Source organism: Oncorhynchus mykiss, chromosome 11, assembly GCF_013265735.2.
Source record: "Oncorhynchus mykiss isolate Arlee chromosome 11, USDA_OmykA_1.1, whole genome shotgun sequence".
Lineage (NCBI taxonomy): Eukaryota > Metazoa > Chordata > Actinopteri > Salmoniformes > Salmonidae > Oncorhynchus > Oncorhynchus mykiss.
In genome coordinates, this window is record NC_048575.1 from 43,569,854 (window position 1) to 43,597,444 (window position 27,591).

At 40.3% G+C, this 27,591-nt stretch overlaps 1 protein-coding gene across 4 annotated transcripts in view; it reads right to left on the reverse strand.

The window, feature by feature from the left end:
• edil3a (EGF-like repeats and discoidin I-like domains 3a) overlaps positions 1–27,591 on the reverse strand; it is a 247,730-nt gene that overhangs the window by 186,641 nt on the left and 33,498 nt on the right. For 2 of the 4 annotated variants that reach the window (XM_036935506.1, XM_036935505.1), the window contains exon 2: positions 25,375–25,449. The exons of the other annotated variants lie outside the window; for them this stretch is intronic. In XM_036935506.1, coding sequence (XP_036791401.1) covers positions 25,375–25,449 — 75 coding nt within the window. The remainder of the gene's footprint in view (positions 1–25,374; positions 25,450–27,591) is intronic. 4 annotated transcript variants of the gene reach the window in all.

Below are 27,591 nucleotides of genomic sequence, written 5' to 3' on the forward strand. Positions count from 1 at the left end.
CCTCTAATTGAGAACCAATCTAGGCAACCATAGACATACAATATACCTAGAAGGGAAACAGCCCCATAAACATACAAAAATCCCTAGACAAGGCAAAAACACATAAATCACCCATGTAACACCCTGACCTAACCAAAATAACAAGGAAAACAAAGAATACTAAGGTCAGGGTGTGACACCCATTAACTAGATAAAAAAGCATGACCCTCCCCCACTCTAACCATTCTGTAAAGTTGTATCCATTTCAAAGATAAATAAAATACTAAACATATCCTACTCTACATTTTCAAACACTTATTTGCAGGCGGTCTAATTGTTTTGTTATGACAGGCTGGAAATGGTATGCAATCTCCCTTCAGTGAGAATTAAAAATCAGACATTGAGTCAAATGTGTGTAGTTCACAATGGCAAGCCAAACCAAACAAATGGACGCACTGACAGCATTGCAAGATGCTGCAGAATTTAGATGAGCTGGAATTGGATATAGGATTGGATATTGAGCCTGATACCAACGTTGCTGATGACAATGGGTCCCCATCTGATTCTGATGTTGACTTTGAGAGCCTTCACCTCCAATGCCTGAGCCTCACCACAGAAAAACCAGAACAGGGCCAACTGAGATGGTGACCCAAACCGGCACGGTGAAACAGGAGTCTGGGAGGGATTGCACAGTTTGGGTAGAAAATAGCGATGAGATCGCATTTAACCTGCGCCTCTTTTCCCTTCCTACTTTGTCAAAAGAAGCATTAACTGGGACTGTATTACTTATCACAACTGTAGTCTACTTGTTGTTTATGCACTGTCTATGCATACAATTGCACTAGGTTATTTATCAAACTTTGGTGCTTAGGCCTAACTTTATGGCAAATAATTTAACATGGGCGCCTTGCTGGTTGATAACCACTTGTTTTTTACATTGTCAAAATAAGCTGTAACTGTAACAAATCTGATCTACAAATAACATGTATCCAATGTATTACATTGTAAGAAAAACAATTCCTTTGTAGTGTAAAACATATCCTTACATACATTGTATGTGCTTCAAAACATACTATACACACGGGTATTCAAAATAAACAAAATATTCTTAAGACTACATTCAATCAGAAACATTTAAGTTGATAACAAAATAGTAGATATTATGTGTATGCTAGTGGTGAAGGCTGACAGACAACATTCTCTTGGAGATACTTATGCTGAAAGGCCCAGCGGTTCTAGCGTTAAACCCAATTTCACGTTTCTGGAAGTGGAAGATGTTATCACTGTGTCTTAACAGAGAACGGAAGAGGAGTGTTGTCACCTCTTCACCTCCTAATGAGTGGCGTTATGCACTGAGGGGGCACATAGTACGTGAGGAAGGCTGGGGGAGGTTTGGGAAATTATAATTTTTCAAACACCTGAAACATATTTTTCCTGCAATCTAGAGCCATAATTATTATGCTTAATTGTATGTAATGTCTTTTATTTTTTTTAAAGCAGGCAATTATGAAATGTACTGAATAAGACACATTCCTTTCAATCGTTTACCCAGAGAAGCATATGTTTTTTTCTAGATCTACCAACCTTGCCTGCAGGCATGCCAGCTAAGATGGTGAGACAAGCTTACTACTCTCACTTCATTAATAGCATAAAATGGCTTCTTTGTAGCTAGATATGAGGTTGGGAGATTGGGGACCTATCGGGGCTAGCTAAAGCCAACTTAATAAAATTGGTAGATGCCTAGTAGTATTACAGAGAAACAACAACACATCTTTTTTTGAAACAGAACATATCTGCTCATGTCCCCTATGGGCATGACTCCTCTGCTTCTAGATTCCACATGACTTCCAGCTGTTGATACTCAGTCACTTCACTGCTCAGCCCACCCAAGTCTCACCAATTGTTGTGTTATGGAACAAACAACGGAGGAGTGATGATATCTAGGCTGTATGTGAGATGAGCAGTTCCTTCTCAGAGCGTGCGAGAGAGAAGGCGAGAGAGAGGGGGAGAAACAGAGAGAGAATAGTCTGTCTTTTCTGCTCATTAAATCCAGCAATACAGTTGCCCTTGAAGATTCTGTCACATAAAAAGTTCTAATAAATAATTATATTAGCTTAACACTCACAACAAGGCATTCTTTATTCACCACTCAACCATCTTCGTCATTTGCCAATGCATTGTATTATTCCTCTGCCTCTCTAATTGGCTGATCTATTTGTCCAATTACAGGTGTTTGGCAAAGGAACAAGTGACTGTGATTGGACAACCCATCACAACCAGAGCTAGATCTCCTCTAATCAATGGGTACTTTCTGTTTTTCTGGAGTTGTGCCTGTATTTGTCACTCACTATTTCCTCAAATTATACTGGGAATGTCATGGTTTGATGTAACTCTTTACCAATGTAATTGCATATTTAATTCTTTACCAACTGTGAATGGCTCCATTGGAAGTCCATTCTCGGAATGCATACACTTGTCAAACTAAACCAATCGAGAAGTTTGCAGTCTGTTATTTTCCTGTGTACATCAATCATAGTACCACATGAGGGGAGGTTTCATAAAAAACAAGTCCTTTCATAGTCTGACAAGCCTCCATCTCCAGGGCTAATTATGACAATTTAATATACATCTGTTTCTCTCTATATACTGAACACTTTTTTATTATATATTTCTGGCACACTAAAAGCAAAGTATACAATTCAAGTAATATTATTTGATGCACATTCACCACATTACATAAATCAAAACATACATCTGTCAATGATTAGTAGACAGCTATATGGGTGCAATATATAGCTTTTTATTATAAAAACTAGTGTACTCACTCACTGCAAAACAAACCAATGTTATCACAGACACCCATTCATCACGTCAGTTGGTCTTCTGGAACGCTAAACTCATAGATCCACAAAATCTCCAACCCAAGTTCTAGTGTCCTAGATGTATCACTAGGCCACTTGACAGACACAAACAGGATTTCTCAACCTCTGAGAGTGGTGTCTGGGCTGCCAGCATTATTTGTGACAGCACTGTCACTCCTGATGCCACACTGCTAAATGGAGATAAGATCAATTACACAGATTGGTTGTGACCTTGCCGTGAGCCGGGAGGTACACAGCAGGAGTGATATGCATTACCCCTCAACGACATCACTGCTCAGCATTGTTCAGACATCACTGTGAGCTTTCAATGCCCAAGGATTTGTCATTATATAATGCATTAGTTATTCACCGAAGTCTTCGTTGCCCTGCTTTATAAATCACTAGTCAATTGTTATGCCTGAATGTACCACTGGTCCATTTAAGATGTACTCTCCAGTTAACTGGTTATACTTATGAAGAGTGTGCAGGGTGGACAGAGTTTGTTATATTGTACCAGGCAAGCAAGCATTTAAAAGTACTGTATGTGAGCCATGTCTGATTGATGTGAGATGGTCCAACATCAGTGTGGTCCCCCCTATCTACTACCTCTGGGCAGAATCTCAGAGCGTTCTCCTCTGGCTGATTCTCAGGGTGTCAGTAGGGCTGAAACTACAGTCATGTGGTTCTTTTATGAGTCCGAGGCCATCCAAATGCTGTTATCGCACATATCCACTGCTAGCTACATGCTGTTCTGCCTGGAATTTACCACATTATTTTACAATGAGACCATGATTGTCAGATTGTTCAAGGAATCCGACTACGAGTGATTTGAATATGATTATTCAGAACTCCCAGTAAGCATGTTCCCATATTATTTTATTTTATATTCTTTAAATCATGGGAAATCGCTGTTGGTAAAAATGGCTTGTGCAATTCATACCATGTCGTTTTGCGTAATGGTACGCTATCTGTCAAAGTAGTAGAAGTAATAGGGAAATAAGTGAAATATTAGGTTTACCATTAACATTACGTAATGTGGACAAGACCATCATTTGTCAAATGCACTTTGGTACGTATTATTATTATTATATATTTTTTTTACTTTGTTAAAGATTTTCAGATACAGTATAACAACAAAACAGTACAAACACAACCCCTCATTCTCCTATCCCTCCCTCCCTCCCTCCCTCCCTCCCTCCCTCCCTCCCTCCCTCCCTCCCTCCCAGGCATCTATAAAATTAAGTTAAAAAGGAAATAAAAACAGAAACAAACAGTGATAGAAACAAAAACAATGGGAAAAAATCAGCACAGGTGGCCACTAGGACAGACATGACTATGCAAGTAACACTAAGTAAAAGACGGGCTCTCTACGTATTGTATTAATGGGGACCAGTTTAAGTCAAACCTTTGTCGGGACCCAAGCACAGTGTACCTAACCTTCTCCAGAGGCAGCGATGACATCACCTCCTTAACCCACTGCATGAAGGAGGGAGGCTTTGCAGACTACCAGTGAAAGAGGACAAGGTGGTGAGTTAGCAGCGAAGCAAATGCTTTCGCATTTGCGTGATGCACGGTAGCATTCGGGTCTAGAGGAAGTACCCCAAAAATGGCATTGACGGGTTGGGGCTAACAGTTGTATTACACATATGTGAGAATTCCTCAAAAATTGGGTCCCAGAGCCCACTCAGAGATTGCCACGACCAAAACATGTGTCCCACAGTCACTGGACTCTGGTGGCATCTCAAACACTTGGGGTCAACATTTGGGTATATTTTTGCCAATCTGTCATTAGTAATGGAGACGGTACAAAACCTTAAACTGGGTAAGTCCATGCCTTATGCAAAATTATGATGTATGGATACTCTCAATACTTTGTTGCCATATATTATCGGGTAGCTCGCCAGCTATGTCTTGCTCCCATGTAGATTTTGTACTTGCAAAGGAAGGTGGATTCATTTTCTGTATTATGTCTTATAATCTGGAGATTGTGCGAGACCGGAGAAGTTGGAAGGCTTGACTGAAACTCCATGATGGCCCAAGTTGGGCCATCCTTGTTTTTCAAATGTAGAAACCTAATAAACACATTAAGATATATTTACTGACCAGTAGTAGTGTAAAAAATAGGGAAGTCCCAGCCCGCCTGTGGGATCAGGTCTCTCCAGATATACCTTTCTCATTCGTGGATTTGACTTATTCCAAATGAAGTTGCAAATGTAGCTGTACAGTTGTTGAACATCGACTTTGGCAGAAAAACGGCAATAATTTGGAATAAGTACAAAAACCTAGAGTTTACAGTCATCTTAATTAACATAATTAATGCGACCTGTTAATGTAATGGGAAGAGACGACCACCTTCTGTAGCGCACTAAGCTAGACTTCATGAGTGTTTTGAAGTTACGTTTAAACTGAGCCTTAAACGAGTGTGTGACCTTTATCCCCAAAATAAGTAAAGACCTGATGCTCCACCTTAAATGGGAAATTGGCACACCCAATTTCTTCTGCTAACTGATTAATGAGGAGGAGCACACTTTTTGTTAGGTTTCATTTATAACCAGAGAATTTCCCAAAACCTTGTAGCATGTCCAAGAGATAGGGTATAGACTCCACAGGGTTAGAGATGTATAAAAGATTGTCTGTATATAAGGACACCTTGTGAGATATGTTTCCCCTCAATATTCCCGTAATCCTCTCCTCCATCCGCAGGGTGATAGCAAGAGGCTCAATAGCCATATCAAATAGGAAAGGGGATAAACAGCAACCCCCCTGTGGAGAGGGAAGTAGCTGGAGGTAGCATTGTTGTTGCGAACAGAAACCACTGGGGACGAGTACAAAATCTTAATCCAGGAAAGGAATGACAGGCCAAACCCAAATCTCTCTAGCACTGTAAATAGATATTCTCACTCAACCCGTTCGAAAGCCTTTTCAGCATCAAGAGAGATGACAACTTCTGGCTGGGGAGTTGAGTGGGCAGAATAAAGAACATTAAGTGGCCGGCGCATATTATAGAAAGATTGCCTACCTGAGATAAATCCGGTTTGGTCAGAGTTAATTATATTAGGCATCACTGTCTCTTAACAGAGAAAGAGGACCTTAGTGAGAATTTGATAATCGCAGCACAAAAGGCTTACAGGGCGGTATGAGCCACAGTCTAGGGGATTATTGTCTTTTTTAAGCAAAACCAAAAGAATCGCCTGGGTAAGTGTCTGTGGCAGTTTCTGACTAGAAAGGATTTCATTGTACATTGAGCTGAGGATAGGGGATAATTTAGAGGAGAATGCTTTATAAAATTCAACAGGGAAGCCATCAGGCCCAGGGGCTTTACCGCTCTGCATGGACTGGATTGCCAGAGTAGCTTTATCATCACATATTGAGGCATCCATGTTGGTTTGTTCATCTGAATTGAGACAGGGGATGTCCAGATTTTCTAGAAATGCATGCATATGAGATGTGTCAGGATGAGCCTCTGACGAGTAAAGAGCAGAATAGAATTGCTTCAATTGATTGTTGGTATCTTTGGGATTGGTAGAAGTTAAATCAGCTGCAACACAGATTTCAGGTATGGTGCTGCTCGCAGCTGGTGAGATAACAACTTGCCAGCTTTCTCTCCATGTTCATAGAATTTTTACCTCGACTTAAACAGAAGCATCTCCGTTTTGTTTGGTGGAAAGATTGTCAAATTCTGATTTGGAGAAAAACTTACACTCCGCTACGATTGACCACCTTGTTAATTCCTTTCACATTCCAGCTGATAAAGCAAGTGGAACCTAGAGTATGTGAATTAGGCATAGTCATAGTAATCAGAAATGAATGCTAGTAAGATCACATGGCCAGTGTGCTGAAAGGACAGAGTATTAAAATATATAAATAATAAAAACAGCTAAAAAGAACAAAATACTCAGAAGATAACCTTGGACCCCTATGCTGGCCATGTTGGATGGCTGCATCTACCTCTCCTAGACGAGAGCAAAAATGCTACCATGTTAAACTGAACCTCAGTATAGCTCTATCCAGGGTGAACATAATCAAGTTTACACCTAGGGAAGGAGATTCTGGAGGGAACCACATCATCCTTCCAAGGCATCTTATGCAATATGCATATTTGAAGCATAGTAAAACAATATATAAAAAAGAAGGTATGTCGTGTGCACCCCCCCCCCCCCCCCCCCCCCACCAACCCCTTCCACTTAAAAATTAACATGTATATACACTACCTTTCTACATTTCGGGATCACTTAGAAATGTCCTTGTTTTTGAAAGAAAATCCCATTTTTTTGTCCACTAAAATAACATCAAATTGATCAAAAATATAGTGTCGACAATGTTGTAAATGACTATTGTTAATGGAAAACGCAAAATAAAAAAAATGGAATATCTACATAGGCGTACAGAGGCCCATTATCAGCAAACATCACTCATGTGTTCCATTGGCACGTTAAGTTAGCTAATCCAAGTTTATAATTTTAAAAGTCTAAGTGATCATTAGAAAACCCTTTTGCTAATTATGTTAGCACAGCTGAAAACTGTTGTCCTGATTAAAGAAGCAATAAAACTTGGCTTCTTTAGACTAGTTGAGCATTAGCATTTGTGGGTTCGATTACAGGCTCAAAATGGCCAGAAGCAAAGAACTTTCTTCTGAACCTTGTCAGTCTATTCTTGTTCTGAGAAATTAAGTCTATTCCATGTAAAACGCTGTGTACTACTCCCTTCACAGAACAGCGCAAACTGGCTCTAACCAGAATAGAAAGAGGAGTGGGATGCCCCGGTGCACAACTGAGCAACAAAGGACAAGTACATTAGAGTGTCTAGTTTGAGAAACAGATACCTCACAAGTCCTCATCTGGCAGCTTCATTAAATAGTACTCGCAAAACACCAGTCTCAAAGTGAAGTGAAGAAGTGACTCCGGGATACTGGTCTTCTAGGTAGAGTTGCAAAGAAAAAGCCATATCTCAGACTGCCCAATAAAAAGAAAAGATGGGCAAAAGAACACAGACACTGGACGGAGGAACTCTGCCAATCCACAGAGGATTATCTAGAAAAAGCAGTGGAAATGCGCATTAGGTTTCTAAGAAGAGGCTATTCGCCACAATGTGTGGATGAAGTTCTTAATTTGGCATTGGGAAAAACGAGTGATGAATTGCTGCAAAAAAGACCCACTAAAGCTAAAGAACACTCCGTGATGTTTACAACCACTTTCAACTCGCGAAAAGTGGGAGATGCGGTCAAGAAACACTGGCATATGTTATCATCGGACCCAGGTTTGCCGGCTGAATTTAAAAATCCACCACTTATTGTGTATAGGAGAGGTCGCAATTTACGAGATAAATTGGTTCATGCCAACTGCCAGCCACAAAAGAAAATCAGCCAGGCTCTTTACGCCCTCTTCCAAATGGTAGCTATAAATGCAGAGGATGCACAGAGAGCAACAATATGATGAAGTGTGAATATTTCTGCCACCCACATACAGGAAAACAGTTCCAAATAAATGACATTTATTACATGTTTCACCACCAATGTTATTAAAGGTAAAATAAATGTAATTTACATTATTAAATGTCCATGTGGGCTGTGCTATGTAGGTAAAACCTCTCATTCTCTCAAACAGAGAATCAGTGAACATAAAAGTTCAATCAGGAGAAGCGACAGGGATTAATTATCCAGTCGCAGTACATTTTAATGACCTAAAGCATGACATTTCTACCTTTTTAGATTTTGTGGAATAGAGAAAGTTAAGATATCAGACAGGGGAGGTGATTTTAACAATACTCCGAGTAAAAGAGAATGTTTTGGGATTTTCACACTGCAGACATTATTTCCTAAATGATGAAATGACTATGTATGTTATGTTGTGAATTTGAACATGATTTATGGCCCTATTTAAGATTACGTTGATGTTTTTCGTACGATGTACCCAATGATTCATTAAAACGTGTTCGGTAGGTCTATGTCCTCATTGTGTTTTTACAGACGTGTTTAACACATCTTATTTACGAAATGAATATTGTTATATTTGGTTGTACTTATTTGTTTTTCCTTCGCCTCCAATCCCTTTCGATGCATGGAATGGATGTGGGTGAGGCTAGGTCTACATGAGGGTGCTAATCTAAAAAAACTCACAAAAGCTCTGAGGAAGGGCGTGAGGACGATATGTAAGCTTATTAAAGATCAGCGATACTATCAAGAGCAGTGTGCGGTTTCCTTTTTCCTTCATCTTGTTCAACCGTTACCGTGCACCTGCAAAAACATTGCTCAGATGTACGAGTGCCATTTGAATATACAATGATTATATAAACTCAGCAAAAAAAGAAATGTCCTCTCACTGTATACTGCGTTTATTTTCAGCAAAATTAACGTGTAAATATTTGTATGAACATAACAAGATTCAACAAATGAGACATAAACTGAACAAGTTCCACAGACATGTGACTAACGTCTCCATGAACAAAGGGGGGTAAAAATCAAAAGTAAGAGTCAGTATCTGGTGTGGCCACCAGCTGCAGTAAGTACTGCAGTGCATCTCCTCCTCATGGACTGCACCAGATTTGCCAGTTCTTGCTGTGAGATGTTACCCCACTCTTCCACCAGGACATTTCAGTGGGGAATGGCCCTAGCCCTCACCCTCCGATCCAACAGGTCCCAGACGTGCTCAATGGGATTGAGATTCGGGTTCTTCGCTGGTCATAGCAGAACACTGACATTCCTGTCTTGCAGGAAATCACACACAGAACGAGCAGTGTGGCTGGTGGCATTATCATGCTGGAGGGTCATGTCAGGATGAGCCTGCAGGAAGGGTACCACATGAGGGAGGAGGATGTCTTCCCTGTAATGCACAACGTTGAGATTGCCTACAATGGCAACAAGCTCAGTCCGATGATGTTGTGACACACCGCCCCAAACCATGACGGACCCTCAACCTCCAAATCAATCCCACTCCAGAGTACAGGCATCGGTGCAACGCTCATTCCTTCTACAATAAACGCGAATCCGACCATCACTCCATGTGAGACAAAAACGTGACTCGTCAGTGACGAGAGCTTTTTGCCAGTCCTGTCTGGTCCAGTGACGGTGGGTTTGGGCCCATAGGTGAAGTTGTTGCTGGTGATGTCTGGTGAGGACCAGCCTTACAACATGCCTCTCAGCCTCTCTCAGCCTGTTGCGGACAGTCTGAGCACTGATGGAGGGATTGTACATTCCTGGTGTAACTCGGGCAGTTGTTGTTGCCATCCTGTACCTGTCTCGCAGGTGGGATATTCGGAATTACTGATCCTTTGCAGGTCTTGTTGCACGTGGTCTGCTACTGCGAGGATGATCAGCTGTCCGTCCTGTCTTCCTGTAGAGCTCTCTTAGGCGTCTCACAGTACGGACATTGCAATTTATTGCCCTGGCCACATCTGTAGTCCTCATGCCTCCTTGCAACATGCCTAAAGCACATTCACGCAGATGAGCAGGGACCCTGGGCATCTTTCTTTTGGTGATTTTCAGAGTCAGTAGAAAGGCCTCTTTAGTGTCCTAAGTTTTCATAACTGTGACCTTAATTGCCTACCGTTTGTAAGCTGTTACTGTCTTAAAGACCGTTCCACAGGTGCTTCTTCATTAATTGTTTATGGGTCACTGAACAAGCATGGGAAACAGTGTTCAAACCCATTACAATGAAGATCTGTGAAGTTATTTAGATTTTTACGAATTATCTTTGAAAGATAGGGTCCTGAAAAAGGGACGTTTCTTTTTTTGCTGAGTTTATCTACAACCACACATGACATGCTCATATACCCCTTGATTGTTCCACGGTGTGTAGGGGTGGATTGTGTTTACACTATGGCAACCATGTTGTCTTTTTCATGGCCCCATTGTTGGGCAAATGCAACTCGTGATTATTCTAACACATCCACCCACAGACGTCTGTGGAGTTTTGTATGTGTTCTCAATGCATGGTTCCCTCTATCTCCTCAGAACACCTTGGAGTCATGTCCGGCCTGGTACCTGTTTGCATTACGGATGGTTATTTCTTCCTCCTGGTTGTCATTCAGATTAAGCCAATCTTTCCCATGGAAATCTTATCATGACACGGACAATACCATCTCAGGGAAAGAGGAGGGGAACCATTTGATTAAGTCATCACTAGTGCCTTTTCGCAGACCCATTGGTTGATGATTCACTTATGGAGAACCTCTTATTGGATAAAAGTGATTAGAAACATAGGTATAAACCATATTTATAACTCATATATTGTATGGTTATAAGGCTCTCTCTATAAGACAGGGGTTTAGGTAAAAGTGAAGAATACAGAGCGTGAGCTAGATAATGAAAAAGTGTTTCTTAATCCTATTAAACCTAACCATTTTTATATTATTATTATCATTGATCTACTTAATGTGGCTGTGTGAAGACTTGCAGGGATAATTTTGTGCCTGATTCCTTTTAGTAAAGATGACCGTAAATGGACATGCTATTTCATGAGGTTTTGCTTTATGTGAACTTCTTGTTGTTCTTGTGTAGGAGCAGTATGTATTCTTGATTTTTGTCCATGTTTTACTTGGAGCTCAACTCACACTATCTGAACACTCCTTAGACATAACGACGTGTTTGAAACAAACAGGCAGAACCATGGGGGAAGAGGCAAAGTGAGAGTGTTTACTCCGCCCAAAATCTGTCCACGAAAATAAGACCAGAAAGTGAGGGAGTTTCGAATTTAGTCAACAAAAATTGCTAATAACTGCTAATATGCTACATGAGGCTTATTTGATTGAATAGAATTTTGTAATTGTTAGGTTGTTACGAATGCACTGATATGAGTGAACAAACGTGGCATCTCTGCAACTTGAAAAAAAAAAAACTTAATATCAGTGTTGTGTCTGTTGTTCATAAGCATATCTGCCCTGTCAACGGCTAGAATGGTCCCACCGGAGCTTGCCTCCTCCCGCCTGCCTTCCATCTTTGATGACATGTATTTCCATTGTTAGAACGGTCACTCGACTATCTTCTCAACATAATAGATCATTTTGGCAGAATTTTACTTGCTCCTGCAGGTTACCATTGGATTTCTTAAAATGCCACTGACAGGAGATTACATGCACCTGCAGGATAAACTAAGCTTGATTACAATATAGAAACTCAGGAATAGAACTAGTAGACCAGCTGATCTGACGTTGTTACGTTGTTCAACTGGCTTGATATTATACAACAGAAAAGGCATGGAAAATGGTCAAGTTCACTTCTCCCGCTCCAGTGAAATAACAGCCAATCAGGAACAACAAAATCAAAATATGAAAAAGATAAATGGAAAAATATGACATATTACAACTTATTCGTCTGAAAATGTAGCCTAAGTCAATTACGATGATTTACAGTAGTTAACATGTTTAATTGCAGACAATTACTAAGTCAAATTATGCCTACATCGAGGTTACTCTTCTGCAAAAATAAAGTGATTGAAGACCAACTTTTAATGAATACCACATGAAATTCAGCAACAGTGACAGACAATTAAATGTTATTATAAAAGATAGCACTTTGCATCGTTTTCTGTGGTTAAGATAACAACATCCAAATAATAAGACATTTCTCTCCTTATCACATTTCTTCCCAGTTCAGACATTGTTTCTTAAAAAAAGGTACAATAAGCCACCATAGGCTTGTTGGCCTTGTAGTCCTGTAAGAAAATACAATGGTTCACTATTGAGTATAATCATGTTATTCTACAAATAATTAATTTCCACTAGCCACACAACATAGATCATTTTACTTTTAACTACCAGCCTAACCACGAGCACGAAAAAAATATATATATATTTACAGTATTTCTAAGATGGGATGATGTAAATAAAGCTATGCGGCATTACACACTTCAATGGATATTCCAACCCTGAGCCCCAGCCTGCTCTGCTCTTGCTGATCAAAAACGTTTGTGTATGCTACCTAACCAATGGCTGTGCTGTGTAGACCTACAGTGGCAGTTCAGGAGGAGAGTCAGAGGCTTCTTCCGAAAATATTTAGCCTATTGCCTGTGTTCTGTTCAGTTTGAGAAGGTGAGCACAAAGATGACAAGGAGGACCGGAGGTCAACTTTAATAGCTTGCTACACATAGAATTGATTTAATAAAATAGAAAATGTTTCTTGCCCATGATGTATTTATCAGAGTTTTATACAACAGGTAGTTCTAATCCTGAATCCACCGGCTAAATCGAGGACATTAAAATGCCTATTTACTCTATTCCATCTGACTGTGTAATCCACTGTCTCATCAGCGCAGACAGGCAATTTATAAACTTGATCTCTGCTATAAGAAGCATCTAGACGTTATCCCACATTTCTTTTAGACTAACATTTTGTTTTCAACAGCAGAGATTTGTATTAACCTTGCTGTCTAACATTGTTTCAATATTCAAATTTGATCTCCAGCTGTCCCATAGTAATGAACATGTTGGGAGTTGGCACAAGACAGACACGCAGGCAGCGTTTCTCAGCCAGTCAAAATCATGAATCACCTTGCATCACCTTTATGGATATATTCAAAGAAATGTAAATTGAAAAAATATAAAAATGAAACAAAGTGCAGCTAGTTTGCAGTCTTTCCAGTTTCAGTTTGAAGTGATTGTGTTAGCTTTGTTTTTGGCTAGCTCCTCTGAAGAACAGTGCCCTGACAAGAGAGCACATTTTCAATACCAGGTGAAATCGCGCCTCATTGGCTCATTGTTATGGTTGTATCCAAATAAATGTCACTAGAAAACAGCTTAAACAAATGCAATTGCAGCTACTGTTGTCATTCCGGCTGCACTGTTTCACGTGACTGTAAGTTAGCTGAAGTTGGCTATCTAGCAAGCAAGGGATAAGAACTTTGCAAGACAGTATGTCAATGGAACATTTAAAATGAATGACTGGGATCTTACATGGTCAAGGTGACTTCTTTCATAACCATGTGTGTGAGGTGTAAATTTTTGTTTGAAAGTAGATTTGTTTGAGACTACCAAGAAACACTATGTGAACCTGATTTAGCCCAATGCATTAAAGGTTCAGCCATGGAAGAAGAGTAGCCAGCAGTTAAGGCTTACATTTTTTTCTGTGTCACTAGGAGATCTTTCCACGGTGGTCTGCGAACCCACAACCTTCTGGCCCGCAGCCCTGTGCGCTATTAAAATTCCTGCGTTGCCATGTAATGGTTACAGGATGAAGAACAGTTTCTAAAACTAAGGCTCTGGTCTGTCCAAGAAGTGAGGGTAAACAGTAGACATGTTCTCTGCTATCCACTTTGTTTTAATTACGCCGAACAAAAAAAAATTAAACGCCCCATGCAACAATGTCAAAGATTTAACTGAGTTGCTGTTCATAAATAAATCATTAAATTGAAATACCTTCTTTAGGCCCTAATCTTTGGATTTCACATGACTGGGAATACAGATATCTTTTTTTTAAAGATAGGTGCATGGATTTTGTGTGACCACCATCTGCCTCATGCAGCGTGACACATCTCCTTCGCATAAAGTTGATCAGGCTGTTGATTGTGGCCTGTGGAATGTTGTTCCACTTCAATGGCTGTGTGACGTTGTTGGATATTGGTGGGCACTGGAACACTCTGTCGTACATGTTGACCCAGAGCATCCCAAACAGGCTCAATGGGTGACATTACTGGTGAGTATGCAAGCCATGGAAGAACGGTGACATTTACAGCTTCTAGGAATTGTGCAAAGTTCCTTACGACATAGGGCTGTGTATTATCATGCTGACAGCAGTTGAAAGGCATGACAATGGGCCTCAGCTTCTTGTCTCGGTATCTCTGTGCATTCAAATTGCATTCTCTGGCAACAGCTCTTGTGGACATTCCTTCAGTCAGCATCCCAATTGCACGCTCCCTCAAAACTTGAGACATCTGTAGCATTGTGTAGTGTGTACATTTTAGAGTGGCCTTTTATTGTCCCCAGCACAAGGTGCTGTTTAAGCTTCTTGATATGGATTATCTTGGCAAAGGGATGTAAACACATTTGTGAACCACATTTTGAGAAATATGCTTTTTGTGATCATGGAAAATTTCTCAGATCTTTTATTTCAGCACATGAAACATTATATTTTTGTTCAGTATATTATTTTGAGTACAGGGGAGGCTCTTGTTTTTTTTTCAAGCATTCATGGAGAGGTTAGGTAAAATATATTTTACTGATGGGAGAGCCATCTATTTTCATTTCAGAGAGGTCCGATTTTCTCCATGTTACCCTTATTATAAATAGTGTTCACTGCCTTACAATAAAAACCTTACAGTGCAATACATTTGATACATTTTATTTGTAGATTCAATTAATGATAGAGGTCAAATGAATTGCAGTAAAGGTAAGCACCAACATTTGATAAATATGTTTAATAAACAGTGCATAACCAATTGTGAAGGATGCATTGCATAAAGATATATCTGTGAAAATAATGCATTTAAAAAATGGAAATATTAATAAAAATATATCCATGAAAAGTTAGTCAAGGATATGTTTTGCATTATTCTGCAAAGGCATACCGCAACACGTAGTTCTCGTCTATTTTAATATCTCTTACAATAAAAACAGTGTAATACATTTGATAAATTTGATTTGTTGATTTGATTAGTACTAGAGTTTTAGTAAGTAATACAGTCCAGTTACATCTTCTTCTGACAAAGTAGAAAGGGAAACGAGGTGTCTTTCTCCCGGGTGTGAGCTGTTGTGTACATGGGGAAGAGCAAGAGAAGGACGTGCTGCTGCCACAATTCTTACAATTCAGTGACCCTCTTCACCCTCTTCATTCTCATTATTCAGTTAATTGAAATTAAAATAAAGTTGTGCACAATTATCAGTTTCTATCTAGTTTCTATTGCCGATTCATCCGTTGATGTTATTCATTCACTGAGGAGGGAGACACGTTAGCACCTGGGTGCCAACGCATTACGCCATATTGGTATTTTCCATTTAAAAAATAATTTTCCAACTTGTGAAGTAAATCTTATTTTCTGTAAATGGAGTGTTATAAAAGGGTTCGGACACTTTTTTGTGATTTGGCTTGTTTTTTTTAGAAACATGTGACTCTGGTCACTACCTCACAGGAGAGCCATTAGAAGGTAAAGTTTTTTTTAGGACCACTTTCATGTGCTTTAATAACGAACTTGTATACAATCTGTAAATACAAATACAATTGTTGAATTACAAGCCTAGTTGGTTCATTCAACTTTTTCACCCAGGACGCTTTATCTGGACATGGTAGTAACTTTAGCATTATGCCTTCTAGTTACAATCGCTGTACTCATAATATACAGGAGAACCTTATGAGCCTCATGGTGAGGATAGCAGTGCTGCAAGCCCAGCTTCAGACACAATCGTTAGGGTACTTTAAGTGTATGAAAGGATGAAACAGTGTCTGTGCCACCAATAGGTACAGATAGTAGTATAAATCCCCTTGCACAGTCCCCGCAGCCGGACAATTTTCTAATGGCTTCTGGAAGGAAATGCTGTAGGAATGCTTAACTGGTGTCGGTCATTCATCCAACAGAAACGTTCAACCTGTTTTACCCATTAGGCAGCGAGTTGGAGTCAGAGACTGAGCTGGTCGCTCCTCCACCCATTACGGGGTCTGAAACGCCGTAGCCTCCCACTATTAGCTCTGAAAACCCTAGTCATTGGCGACCCGCAGTATTAGACTTAAAAAAGAATGTACCAGCGATCATACACTGTTTATCAGGGGGCCGGGCTACCAACATTAAGGCTAATCTAAAGATGGTGCTGGCTAAGGCTAAAACTGGTGAGTGTAGAGAGTATAGGGATATTGTTATCCACATCGGCACCAATGATGTTAGGATGAAACAGTCAGAGGTCACCAAGTGCAACATAGCTTCATCGTGTAAATCAGCTAGAAATATGTTTTGTCATCGAGTAATTGTCTCTAGCACCCTCCCAGTTAGGGGGAGTGATGAGCTCTACAGCAGAGTCGCACAACTCAATCGCTGGTTGAACACTGTTTTCTGCCTCTCCCAAAATATAGAATTTGTAGATAATTGGCACTCTTTCTCGGACTCACCCACTAACAGGACCTAGCCTGGCCTGCTGAGGAGTGACGGACTCCATCCTAGCTGGAGGGGTGCTCTCATCTTATCTATGAACATAGACAGGGCTCTAACACCTCTAGCTCCACAATGAGATATGGTGCAGGCCAGCTTAGTGGAGTCTGCCACTAGCATAGTCAGCTCAGCTCTCCCCATTGAGGCCGGGTCCGTGACTCGATCTAGGATGGGGAAAAATAAACATGGCGGTGTTCGCTCTAGCAATCTCACTGGAATAAAGACCTCAATTCCTGTCATTATTGAAAGAGGTTGTGATATCTCACATTTCAAAATAGGGCTACTTAATGTTAGATCCTTCACTTCCAAGGCAGTCAGTTATAGTCAATGAACTAATCACTGATCATAATCTTGATGTGATTGGCCTGACTGAAACTTGGCTTAAAGCTGATGAATTTACTGTGTTAAATGAGGCCTCTCCTCCAGGTTACACAAGTGACCATATCCCCACGCATCCCGCAAAGGCAGAGGTGTTGCTAACATTTACAAAATGACAGCATTTTCGTCTTTTGAGCTTCTAGTCATGAAATCTATGCAGCCTACTCAATCACTTTTTATAGCTACTGTTTACAGGCCTCCTGGGCCATATACATCGTTCCTCACTGAGTTCCCTGAATTCCCATTGGACCTTGTAGTCATGGCAGACAATATTCAAATATTTGGTGACTTTAATATTCACATGGAAAAGTCCACAGTCCTGTTATAGCTGGAGTTTTCTTCCTGTCTTATCTGGTGTCCTGTGTGAAAGTAAGTATGTTCCCTCGAACTCTCTCTCATTTTCTATTCTCTCCTCTTGGAGGACCTGAGCCCCAGGACTACCTCGCCTGATGACTCCTTGCTGTCCCCAGTCCACCTGTTGTACCCAGTCCACCTGCTGCTGCTCCAGTTTCAACTGTTCTGCCTGCAGCTATGGAACCCCTATCTGTTCACCGGACTTGCTACCCTGTCACAGACCTGCTGTTTTTGACTCTCTCTCAATTCCTCACCTGCTGTCTCTAACTCTGAATGATCGGCTATAAAAAGCCAACTGACATATACTCCTGAGGTGCTTACCTGTTGCACCCACTACAACAACTGTGATTATTATTATTTGACCCTGCTGGTAATCTATGAACATCTTGGCCATGTTCTGTTATAATCTCCACCTGGCACAGCCAGAAGAGGACTGGCCACCCCTCAGAGCCTGGTTCCTCTCTAGGTTTCTTCCTAGGTTCCTGCCTTTCTAGGGAGTTTTTCCTAGCCACTGTGCTTCTACATCTGCATTGTTTAGTTTGGGGTTTTAGGCTGGGTTTCTGTATAGCAATTTGTGACATCGGCTGGTTTAAAAAGACCTTAATAAATTTGATTGATTAACATGACGAGCGATGAGTTCAGATTGGTCTGCCATATAACATGCCTCTGTCTATTTGAGCTGGTAAGTATGTGTAGGTAATCCTGTTTAATGCAGGATTATTTTGCATTTATATCGCATAGTAGATCTGCATAAGTGTAGCTCTCCACTTTCTGGAGGACCAAGTTTTGAAATCAGTGGAATTAGAGTATGATCGATAAGGAGATGGAGAAAACCCCTGTCTCCAGAATACATCTTCAGACTAAGGGAAACCATGGCATCTGTGAGAGGGAGAAGCTTCCATCCATGATGTGTATGGGTAACCTGGTTTCATTTCAAGTTAAAGTGTACTAATGTCAGCTAGCTAACATTGAACCTGATTGGTTAGCTACCTGCATATTGTAAGGGTTGTCATTGGGAGAAAGAGAGGAGGACCAAAGCGCAGCGTGGTAAGGGTTCATGATGTAATATTTAATGAAACGAACTGAACACTGAAATGCAAAACAATAAAGTGAACGAACGAAAACCGAAACAGTACCGTGTAGACCAAACACTCACACGGAAAAAAAACACCCACAAACCAAAAGTGAAACCCAGGCTACCTAAGTATGATTCTCAATCAGAGACAACTAACGACACCTGCCTCTGATTGAGAACCATACTAGGCCGAACACAAAAACCAACATAGAAAAACAAACAGACTGCCCACCCCAACTCACGCCCTGACCATACTAAAACAAAGAATAAAATAAGAGAACTATGGTTAGAACGTGATACATATTCATGTTCATATTCATAGGTTTGGATTATGGTTCATTGTTTGGTTAGCTACCTGATTGGTTAGTTACCTGCATATTCATATTCATAGGTTTGGATTATGGTTCATTGTTTAGCTAGCTAGCTAGCTACATGTCTTAACAAAAGACTCCAATATGCAAGTATCCATTTCAATAGAATTTCACTGCAACAAATATTGAGAGAGGTAGCTAGTAAATTCACTCTGACTATCTACTCCGATTTCAGAGCTTGAGTCACACAAAATGAAATATAATGATAAAATGCAAATGAATTACTTAAAAATCATACAATGTGATTTTCTGGATTTTTGTTTTAGATTCCGTCTCTCACAGTTGAAGTGTACCTATGATAAAAATTGCAGACCTCTCTCTACATGCTTTGCATGCACCTACAGTATGCGTATATATGCGCCTACAGTAGAAACGACAACACGATATACAGAAAATATGGAACTTGCTTTGGTAGGAACGCACACATGTCCAAAGTTATTAGTTGTAAGGAAAACAACAAGGCAATGCGAGCACCTGCCAGAAAATTTTCAAATTCGTGCAAGACTGCACAAATATCTGCATACTTGATCTGTGCAAACATTGGTGAAGTGCATGGGCTGGTGCTCGAAGAGAGAAGTTTGTCCATCTCAGTAAAGCCTCATACATGAAATGGGCTACTTCTATGTAAATTAATGAGGAGGCGGAACACACCTCAAATGAAACTGGTGTTAGAAAATCATTTTAAATTGACAAGTTGAAAGCCTATAGATAATTAGCAGACAGCGTATGTTAACTGTCCTGTTGCCTAATAATCACAGTTTGGAACATAGAGTGCATTGTGACATCACGTGCGTAAAACAACTCATGCTGGGACGTCCGTTAGAGATATTTGGAACTCACATATGAAAATGTTAAGAAATAGGTGGTACATTTTGAAGGTAAATTACTTCCAAATCTTTCCTGAAAATGTTTTCAATATATCCCAAACACAACTGAAATACGACTAATGTTGGTATTACTTTCAACTGTTGTTGGTAGTAGATTGACTGTGAGAAAGTCCGTTTTGAGGTGCGTTCAGTTTAATTGAACATTGCTACGTTGCGTAATGGCTTGAAATTAACATCAAGTTTCCCCAAAATGTTCTTCAAAGTTCTTGAACAGAGGTAGCCTACGTTTGCTCCGTTTGGTGGGTGTGGCTTGAAGCTTGAAGGGCAGCGGTGCATTTTGAACCCACAACCTAACCCCTCCCAGTTTTTCAACTGGTCACTCAGAACAGCACTGTTTCTGTTTAGTTGAACGTTGCATTACCTTTCTTCATACTGAACGCAGCCTTAGTGACTTTTCTAGTCCAAAATGAATTGAGATAAAATTATGGTGAGACCATTAGAGTATAATTTTCCTTTGCAAAATTGAGTAAAATGAACAACATAATAGTCCATATTATAAGGATGGTGTGTTATTTAGCAATAAGCATTAACACCTGTATCACAACTGATGTAGCATACAATAAGCTATGGGTTGCCCATCTGTATTTATGCTAAACAGTAGCTAGATCAGTTCTTCGCAAATGTTTTCAGTCATGCCCCGCCTTTCACCATGGGGGATGAATTCAATGAACTGCTACTATTGTTAAACAAAAATATTGTATAAGAATACCTTTAATTCATCAACGAGCAGTACATACAAACACCAGTACCTGGTTTCCCTTCCATATTGAAATCAAGAAGAAAAAAATCACAAAGGATGAATAAACCAGCTTACTCCTATGCATCTCTGTCAATTTTTTATGTCGATCTTCTCAACTAAAATAAATCATAAATGTGGTTCTGGAAGTATTCTTAGGATGACTATTAACATGAGGAGTGCTTTAAGCATTAGCATGAGGAGTGAGCAATCACATTATGTTTTTTCTAAACATACTGAACATAAGGATAGGTGAATGCTGCTGTGCGGGGAGAGAAACAGGCTTGATTGAGCCTACTTCCTGAGGTTCAGAGAAACAGCCCTTCTCTAATTGTGTCGCCTATTAGAAAACCAGTTGAACTAAAGTTTATAATACTACCAACATTGTCTCTGAACTCACAAAATTGAGCCCAATATAACCATTACCAATTACCACTTGTTTTGAGAAAGTGCTCATGTGAGATGCACGTCTTTTCACTTCACAATAGAAACTTTATCAATTGGAAAAATATGATTTTCTTATTTATGATTATGAATTTACCATGTTAAATGTGACTGTACTTCTTTATTTGTACCATATCTCACCGAATGAAGGGTTTGCTAAAAAGAGAGGCGGGAGAGAGAAAGATAGGAGCTATTTCTCCCTCTCCATACAAGCCATGCACAACTTTTACTTCACAAGCCACGGCCTCTGAGGAACGTGCCAAACCAAAAGCATAATTTGTGGCTGGGGGGATCCAATCATAAAATTATGAATTAGTAGTACTGTGTACTGTAAAAACACAGAAAGCCAATAGTTACGGTGGGGAAATAATTTCCAATCCAACAAGTTCATCATGTTCTATTATTGAGGGGGTCAAATTAGTCCGTCTCTAATATAGGGGAAGGTCATGACCCCGCTGTCCCCCCCATAAGTTACATGCCTGCACACACTCATTCACACACGCAAGGTTGTTTGATGCTTCCGCGCTGTACCCGGTTGAATAAGAAACAATGGCTCTCTGTTTCTGTCTTCATCCTTTCCATTTTCCAGTCTTGTCAGCACTGTAGAAGTGATGGGTAAGCCATCCAAAAACCACTAGCTCCTATGTTGACATGTGGCATTAGTAAAATAATGAACATACTGCACTATAGGGAATGAGCTTTGAGTCTCTGTTACTACTCATCTGCCTCGTATTAGGGATTCATTAAATGTATTTTAAACATCTTGCAACCAAATTATAATGATTTGCAAGTAAAAATAACATTTGCAAATGTGTCCAAAGACCAAATGTAAAATTGAGTGTCAAATTGGCCTTCTGAGCATAAAAAAAAGGTCAAAGAAAAAACATTTCTGTGACAGACTAGAAGAATGCTTTCTCCATTTCATCTCATACCAATAGTCACACATCCACTTCCTGAGTGTGAAAGATCATCGGTCTTCTACTTTCAATCAATACGTTTTCTACATCTGCTTTGAAGTGTCTACGTGAGAAACCAATCGCATGTCAGCTTGGAGGTGCTCAATATCACTGTCCGTTCCACGTAAAGATCATGTTGGAGCAGCTGCTTGCAAAGTTACCTGAGGTGAATTTAATGAGGAACATCCCATCTACACATGGCAATAAAACAATTGTGTTTGTATCCACATTCAGTGTGATATGGCTGTGGTGCCTCATGGTGTTAGCACCGTATGCGAAATGAATTGCAACAGAAGTGAACGCATCATTTAATGCAATGGGATACATCCATTTCGTGTTTGAATCATTTCAAATCATTGTAAATTTCGGAAGAAAATTACAGATGACAAACATAGATGCACACTAAGGGGATTTGGAGATCTTTTGTCACAGGCACAGTAGAGCTAATTCACTCCCGCCGCGTTTTAACATATCATTCTTAAATTTTTGTTCTGGTGCATCAAATACAGTCTCCTACAAGCCCATATGTTATTTGGATGACATGTCAAGGTCTCAAAGCTCACATTTATTCCAGGCAGAGCTAAGAATCTCACTATTCACTCATGACTGCACGGCCAGGCACAACTCCAATACCATCATTAAATTTGCCGATGACACAACAGTGGTAGGCCTGATCACCGACAACAACGAGACAGCCTATAGGGAAGAAGTCAGAGGCCTGGCCGTGTGGTGCCAGGACAACAACCTCTCTCTCAACGTGATCAAGACAAAGGAGATGATTGTGGACTACAGGAAAAAGGGGACCGAGCACGCCCCCATTCTCATCGACGGGGCTGCAGTGGAGCAGGTTGAGAGCTTCAAGTTCCTTGGTGTCCACATCACCAACAAACTAACATGGTACAAGCACACCAAGACAGTCGTGAAGCGGGCATGACAAAACCTATCCCCCCTCAGGAGACTGAAAAGATTTGGCATGTGTCATCAGATCCTCAAAAGGTTCTACAGCTGCACCATCGAGAGTATCCTGACTGGTTGCATCGCTGCCTGGTATGGCAACTGCTCGGGCACCGACCGCAAGGCCATACAGAGGGTAGTGCGAATGGTCCAGTACATCACTGGGGCCAAGCTTCCTGCCATCCAGGACCTCTATACCAGGCGGTGTCAGAGGAAGGCCCTAAAAAATGTCAAAGACTCCAGCCACCCTAGTCATAGACTGTTCTCTCTACTACCATACGGCAAGCAATACCAGAGCACCAAGTCTAGGTCCAAGAGGCTTCTTGGACCTAGCCATAAGGCTTCTACCCCAAGCCATAAGACTCCTGTACATCTTGTCAAATGGCTACCCAGACTATTTGTTTTGCCCCCCCCCAACCCCTCCACACCCCTGCCACTCTCTGTCATCTATGCATAGTCACTTTAATAACTCTACCTACATGTACATACTACCTCAACTAACCAGTGCCCCCCACATTGACTCTGTACCAGCACCCCCCTTTATGTATATACTATATTTTTTTACTGCTGAACTTTAATTACTTTTCTCTTATTCTTATCCATATTTTTTGGAAAATGCACTGTTGTTTAGGGGCTCGTAAGTGAGCATTTCACTGTAAGGTCTATCTATACCTGTTGTATTTGGTGCATGTGACTAATACAATTTGATTTGATATGATTTGAATCTGTCAGATGCTACAGAGCTTCCCCAGAGAGTTAAGGACAAGGCAGACTCCAAATGTCATACGGGAGCTATTGTGCTGTTCAGCAGTATTCTGAAAATACTTTCCACAATGGATTTATTGTGTTTCCAAATGCACTTTGCAGAATATTCCACATAAATAGAGAACAGACAAAAGGCAATATTGTGTTGACTGCAAAAATTACTTGTAAAAGCTGTTATAATATGCAAATGCCAGTCAGCTGCTGCTTTCCACTTCTCTAAAAGTCACAGTAGTTGCATTCTGACTAACATGTGGTTTTGTCAAAGACCTACAGTAGCTTCACGCATGTACATTTTCATAACTTTTATAGCCATATGTGTATATAAAACATAAAGCACATACACACGGGAGGGAGGGAGAGATGGCGTGAGTGAGAGGGATGCAAAGGCAGAGGAAGGGTGGCAAAAAAAAGAGGCAGCACAAAATCGAGCAGGAGAGAGGCAAATTTGCAGGAAAATATTATATCTCTAGGATGGGCATGTACAGATGACTGAAGCATGTCAATTTGGATTAAGGGTCTCACTGTCATGAGGAGAGCAGGCAGGGGTGATGGGGGAAGGGTGGGCACATCAGAAGTCAAGGAGACAAGCTGCCACACACCAGATGGGACACCATCTTAACAATTCAAACATAGAGCCGTTAAATATGATACCATTGACACCATACCGACAGACGCGGGACGCAAGACTTCAATCCATAACCACCAACAATCCACGGCGCCATGATGGGTTTTGATATACACTACCGGTCAAAAGTTTTAGATCACCTACACATTCAAGCGTTTTTCTTTATTTTTACTATTTTCTACATCAAGCGCTATGCTGAAACTGGCTCTCATGAGGACCAACAGGAATAGAAGACCCAGAGTTACCACAACCGCTGTGTCTTTGTGAGACATGGTGTGGGTGAAGGGATGATATCTGCATGTTTATTTCCCACTGTACAGCATGGTTTGATTTAATTTGGAGGAGGTGTTATGGTGTGGGGGTGCTTTGCTGGTGACACTGTCTGTGATTTATTTATAATTCAAGGCACACTTAACCAGCATGGTTACCACTGCATTCTGAAGTGATACGCCATCCCATCTGGTTGGGCTTAGTGTGAGTATAATTTGTTTGTCAACAGGACAATGACCCAACACACCTAAGGGCTAATGTACAAACAAGGAGAGTGATGGAGTGCTGCATCAGATGACCTGGCCCCACAATCCCCGACCTCAACCATATTGAGATGGTTTGGGAAGAGTTGGACCGCAGAGTGAAGGAAAAGCAGCCAACAAATATATTTTAATTTGTTTAAGACTTTTTTGCTTACTACATGATTCCATGTGTTATTTCATAGTTTTGATGTCTTCACTATTTTTCTACAATGTAGAAAATAGTAAAAAATAAAGTAAAACCCTTGAATGAGTAGGTGTTCTAAAACTTTTGACTCATGCACACACAATCACAGTTGACACCTGTGTCATTTCAGCAAGTGTTTCTGATCTCACTTACCAATCTCCACACTACTAAGACAAGTTTAGGTTCTGAAAAACCAGTGCAACACTCACATGAGAAGGATTCGTCAGCCAGAACATTGAGGCAGGCAGCCCCATTCTCGCAGGGATTGGGCTCGTAAACTTCCCCTGCAAGATACAAGAACACAGGGTCCCATGGGGTTAGAGAACAACCCTCTGCTCATTAAAATGGTCAGACAGCTGGATCAGCCAGCAGTACTGATGATACTGTCATTAATTATTTTGAGTATCTTGAGTCCTTAGAATTACTCAATAAAAGCCTTGACAAATTCCCTGTGAGTCTTTTTTTTGGCACAATAATCTAATGAGGGAGAATTGGAATCACAAGTCTGATTAGAACTCAAACCAGTTCAGAGATTGAGTTGGTGTCAGACTGGTCACAAGCTTCTATGGGGTTTGTAATATGCAGAGAACGCTACCATCTTCAAAGTCAAAGTTTGCGGGCATGACATTCTAATAGGCCTAGCTTTGCTCTGATGTTTGATCAGCTCTTAAACACCCTCCTCTTAAGTGGATCCATGGGTGTAGTCACTATTACGGTTTAAAATGTTCCTGGCATGTAAAAAATATTACATCCCGAGGAATAAATCACTTTTCTCCAAGGTAACCTGGTATTTCCTACCAAAACCGGAAGTGTCATTCAAAAGCAAGGTTTCCCTAATTAATTTTTACAAAATCATTGAAAAACAAGGAGCTGAAATGTCTTGAGTCAACAAGCAAGCCTAGATACATTCAGGACTAGAAAGACTCATAATAGTGTTTAACATGATTTTTGATCTCTGTACCCCACAAATACAATTATCTGTAAGGTCCCTCAGTCGAGCTGTGAATTTCAAACACTGACTCAACCACAAAGACTAGAGATGTTTTCCAATGCCTCACAAAGAATGGCACCCATGGGTAGATGGGTAAAACATTGAATATCCTTTTGAGCATGAGGAAGTTATTAATTCAACTTTGAATGGTGTATCAATACACCCAGTCACTACAAAGGTACAGGCGTCCTTCCTAACTCAGTTGCCGGAGAGGAAGGATACCGCTCAGGGACTTCACCATGAAGCCAATGGTGACTTTAAAACAGAGAGTTTAATGGTTGTGATAGGAAAAAATGGAGGATGGATCAACAACATTGTAGTTACTCCACAATACTAACGTAAATGACAGTAAAAAGAAGGAAGCCTGTAGAGAATAAACATTTTGCAACAAGGCACTAAAGTTGGACTGCAAAAAATGCACAATCCAGATTTGGAAAGCTTTTAGAGACATACCCAGAAACACTCACAGCTGTAATCACTGCCAAAGATGATTCTAACATGTATTGACTCAGGGAGTAGAATACTTATCTAATCAAGAAATATTGCCGTCTTATTTTTCTTATTTTATTTTTTTTACAAATGTTAAAAGTTTTGTTCCATTTTGACATTGTGTAGATGGTTGACAATTCTTTTTTAATTAAATACATTTTAATCCCACTTTGTAACACAGAAAAATGTGGAAAAAGTCAAGGGGTGTGAAGACTTTCTGAAGGCACTGTAGTTATGTCCCCACTGGGCACAGACTTCAGTTTTGATTTACATTTGTTTGAGTTGGCAAATAGTGTGAATTCAACATGAAATCAACAAAAACATTGATTTAGGTTAAGAGTTGGGTAAAGAAATTACGAAATGCCCGTACGTTGATGACTTTTTGCAAATGCAAGAATTAGTAGGCTGATGCACTAATATTTCTGCTAATGTTGTGCGATGTGGGTATTAGGCTAGTTCCTGTTTCTCTCTCTATTGTTTGTTCCTTCATTCCTTCCTCACTCGCAACAGTTTAATAAAAATTGCCTATGTTTCGTTGTCCTTATCTTCATCATTGTAATGACATGCTTGAATCATAGGCTATTGGACTAGAATAAGATGCAGTGGCCAGTCTTCCGCTTCTCTTCACAAAGATTGAATGGTTATGGCAATGTTCCCTCTAGGTTGAACTTCACTGATAAGTGTTTCAATCACCTGCGAGATTTCAGATCAGAGCCTCACGTGTGCACATTTGTTGATATTCTTTGCTCGTTAGCGGGTTACTAGCCTAGTTATAGATAAGTATAGATCAGCAGTGTGGAGTTACTGCTTTCTACAAGAGCACAAAACGTGAAGGCTACATTTCAAGCTGTCTTTGAAAAGCCAGTCTAAATTAAAGCTTGTCTAAATTAAAAGGGAAGGGTTGTATTTTGAGACAGGTTTGAATATGCTAATAAACCAATAGGCA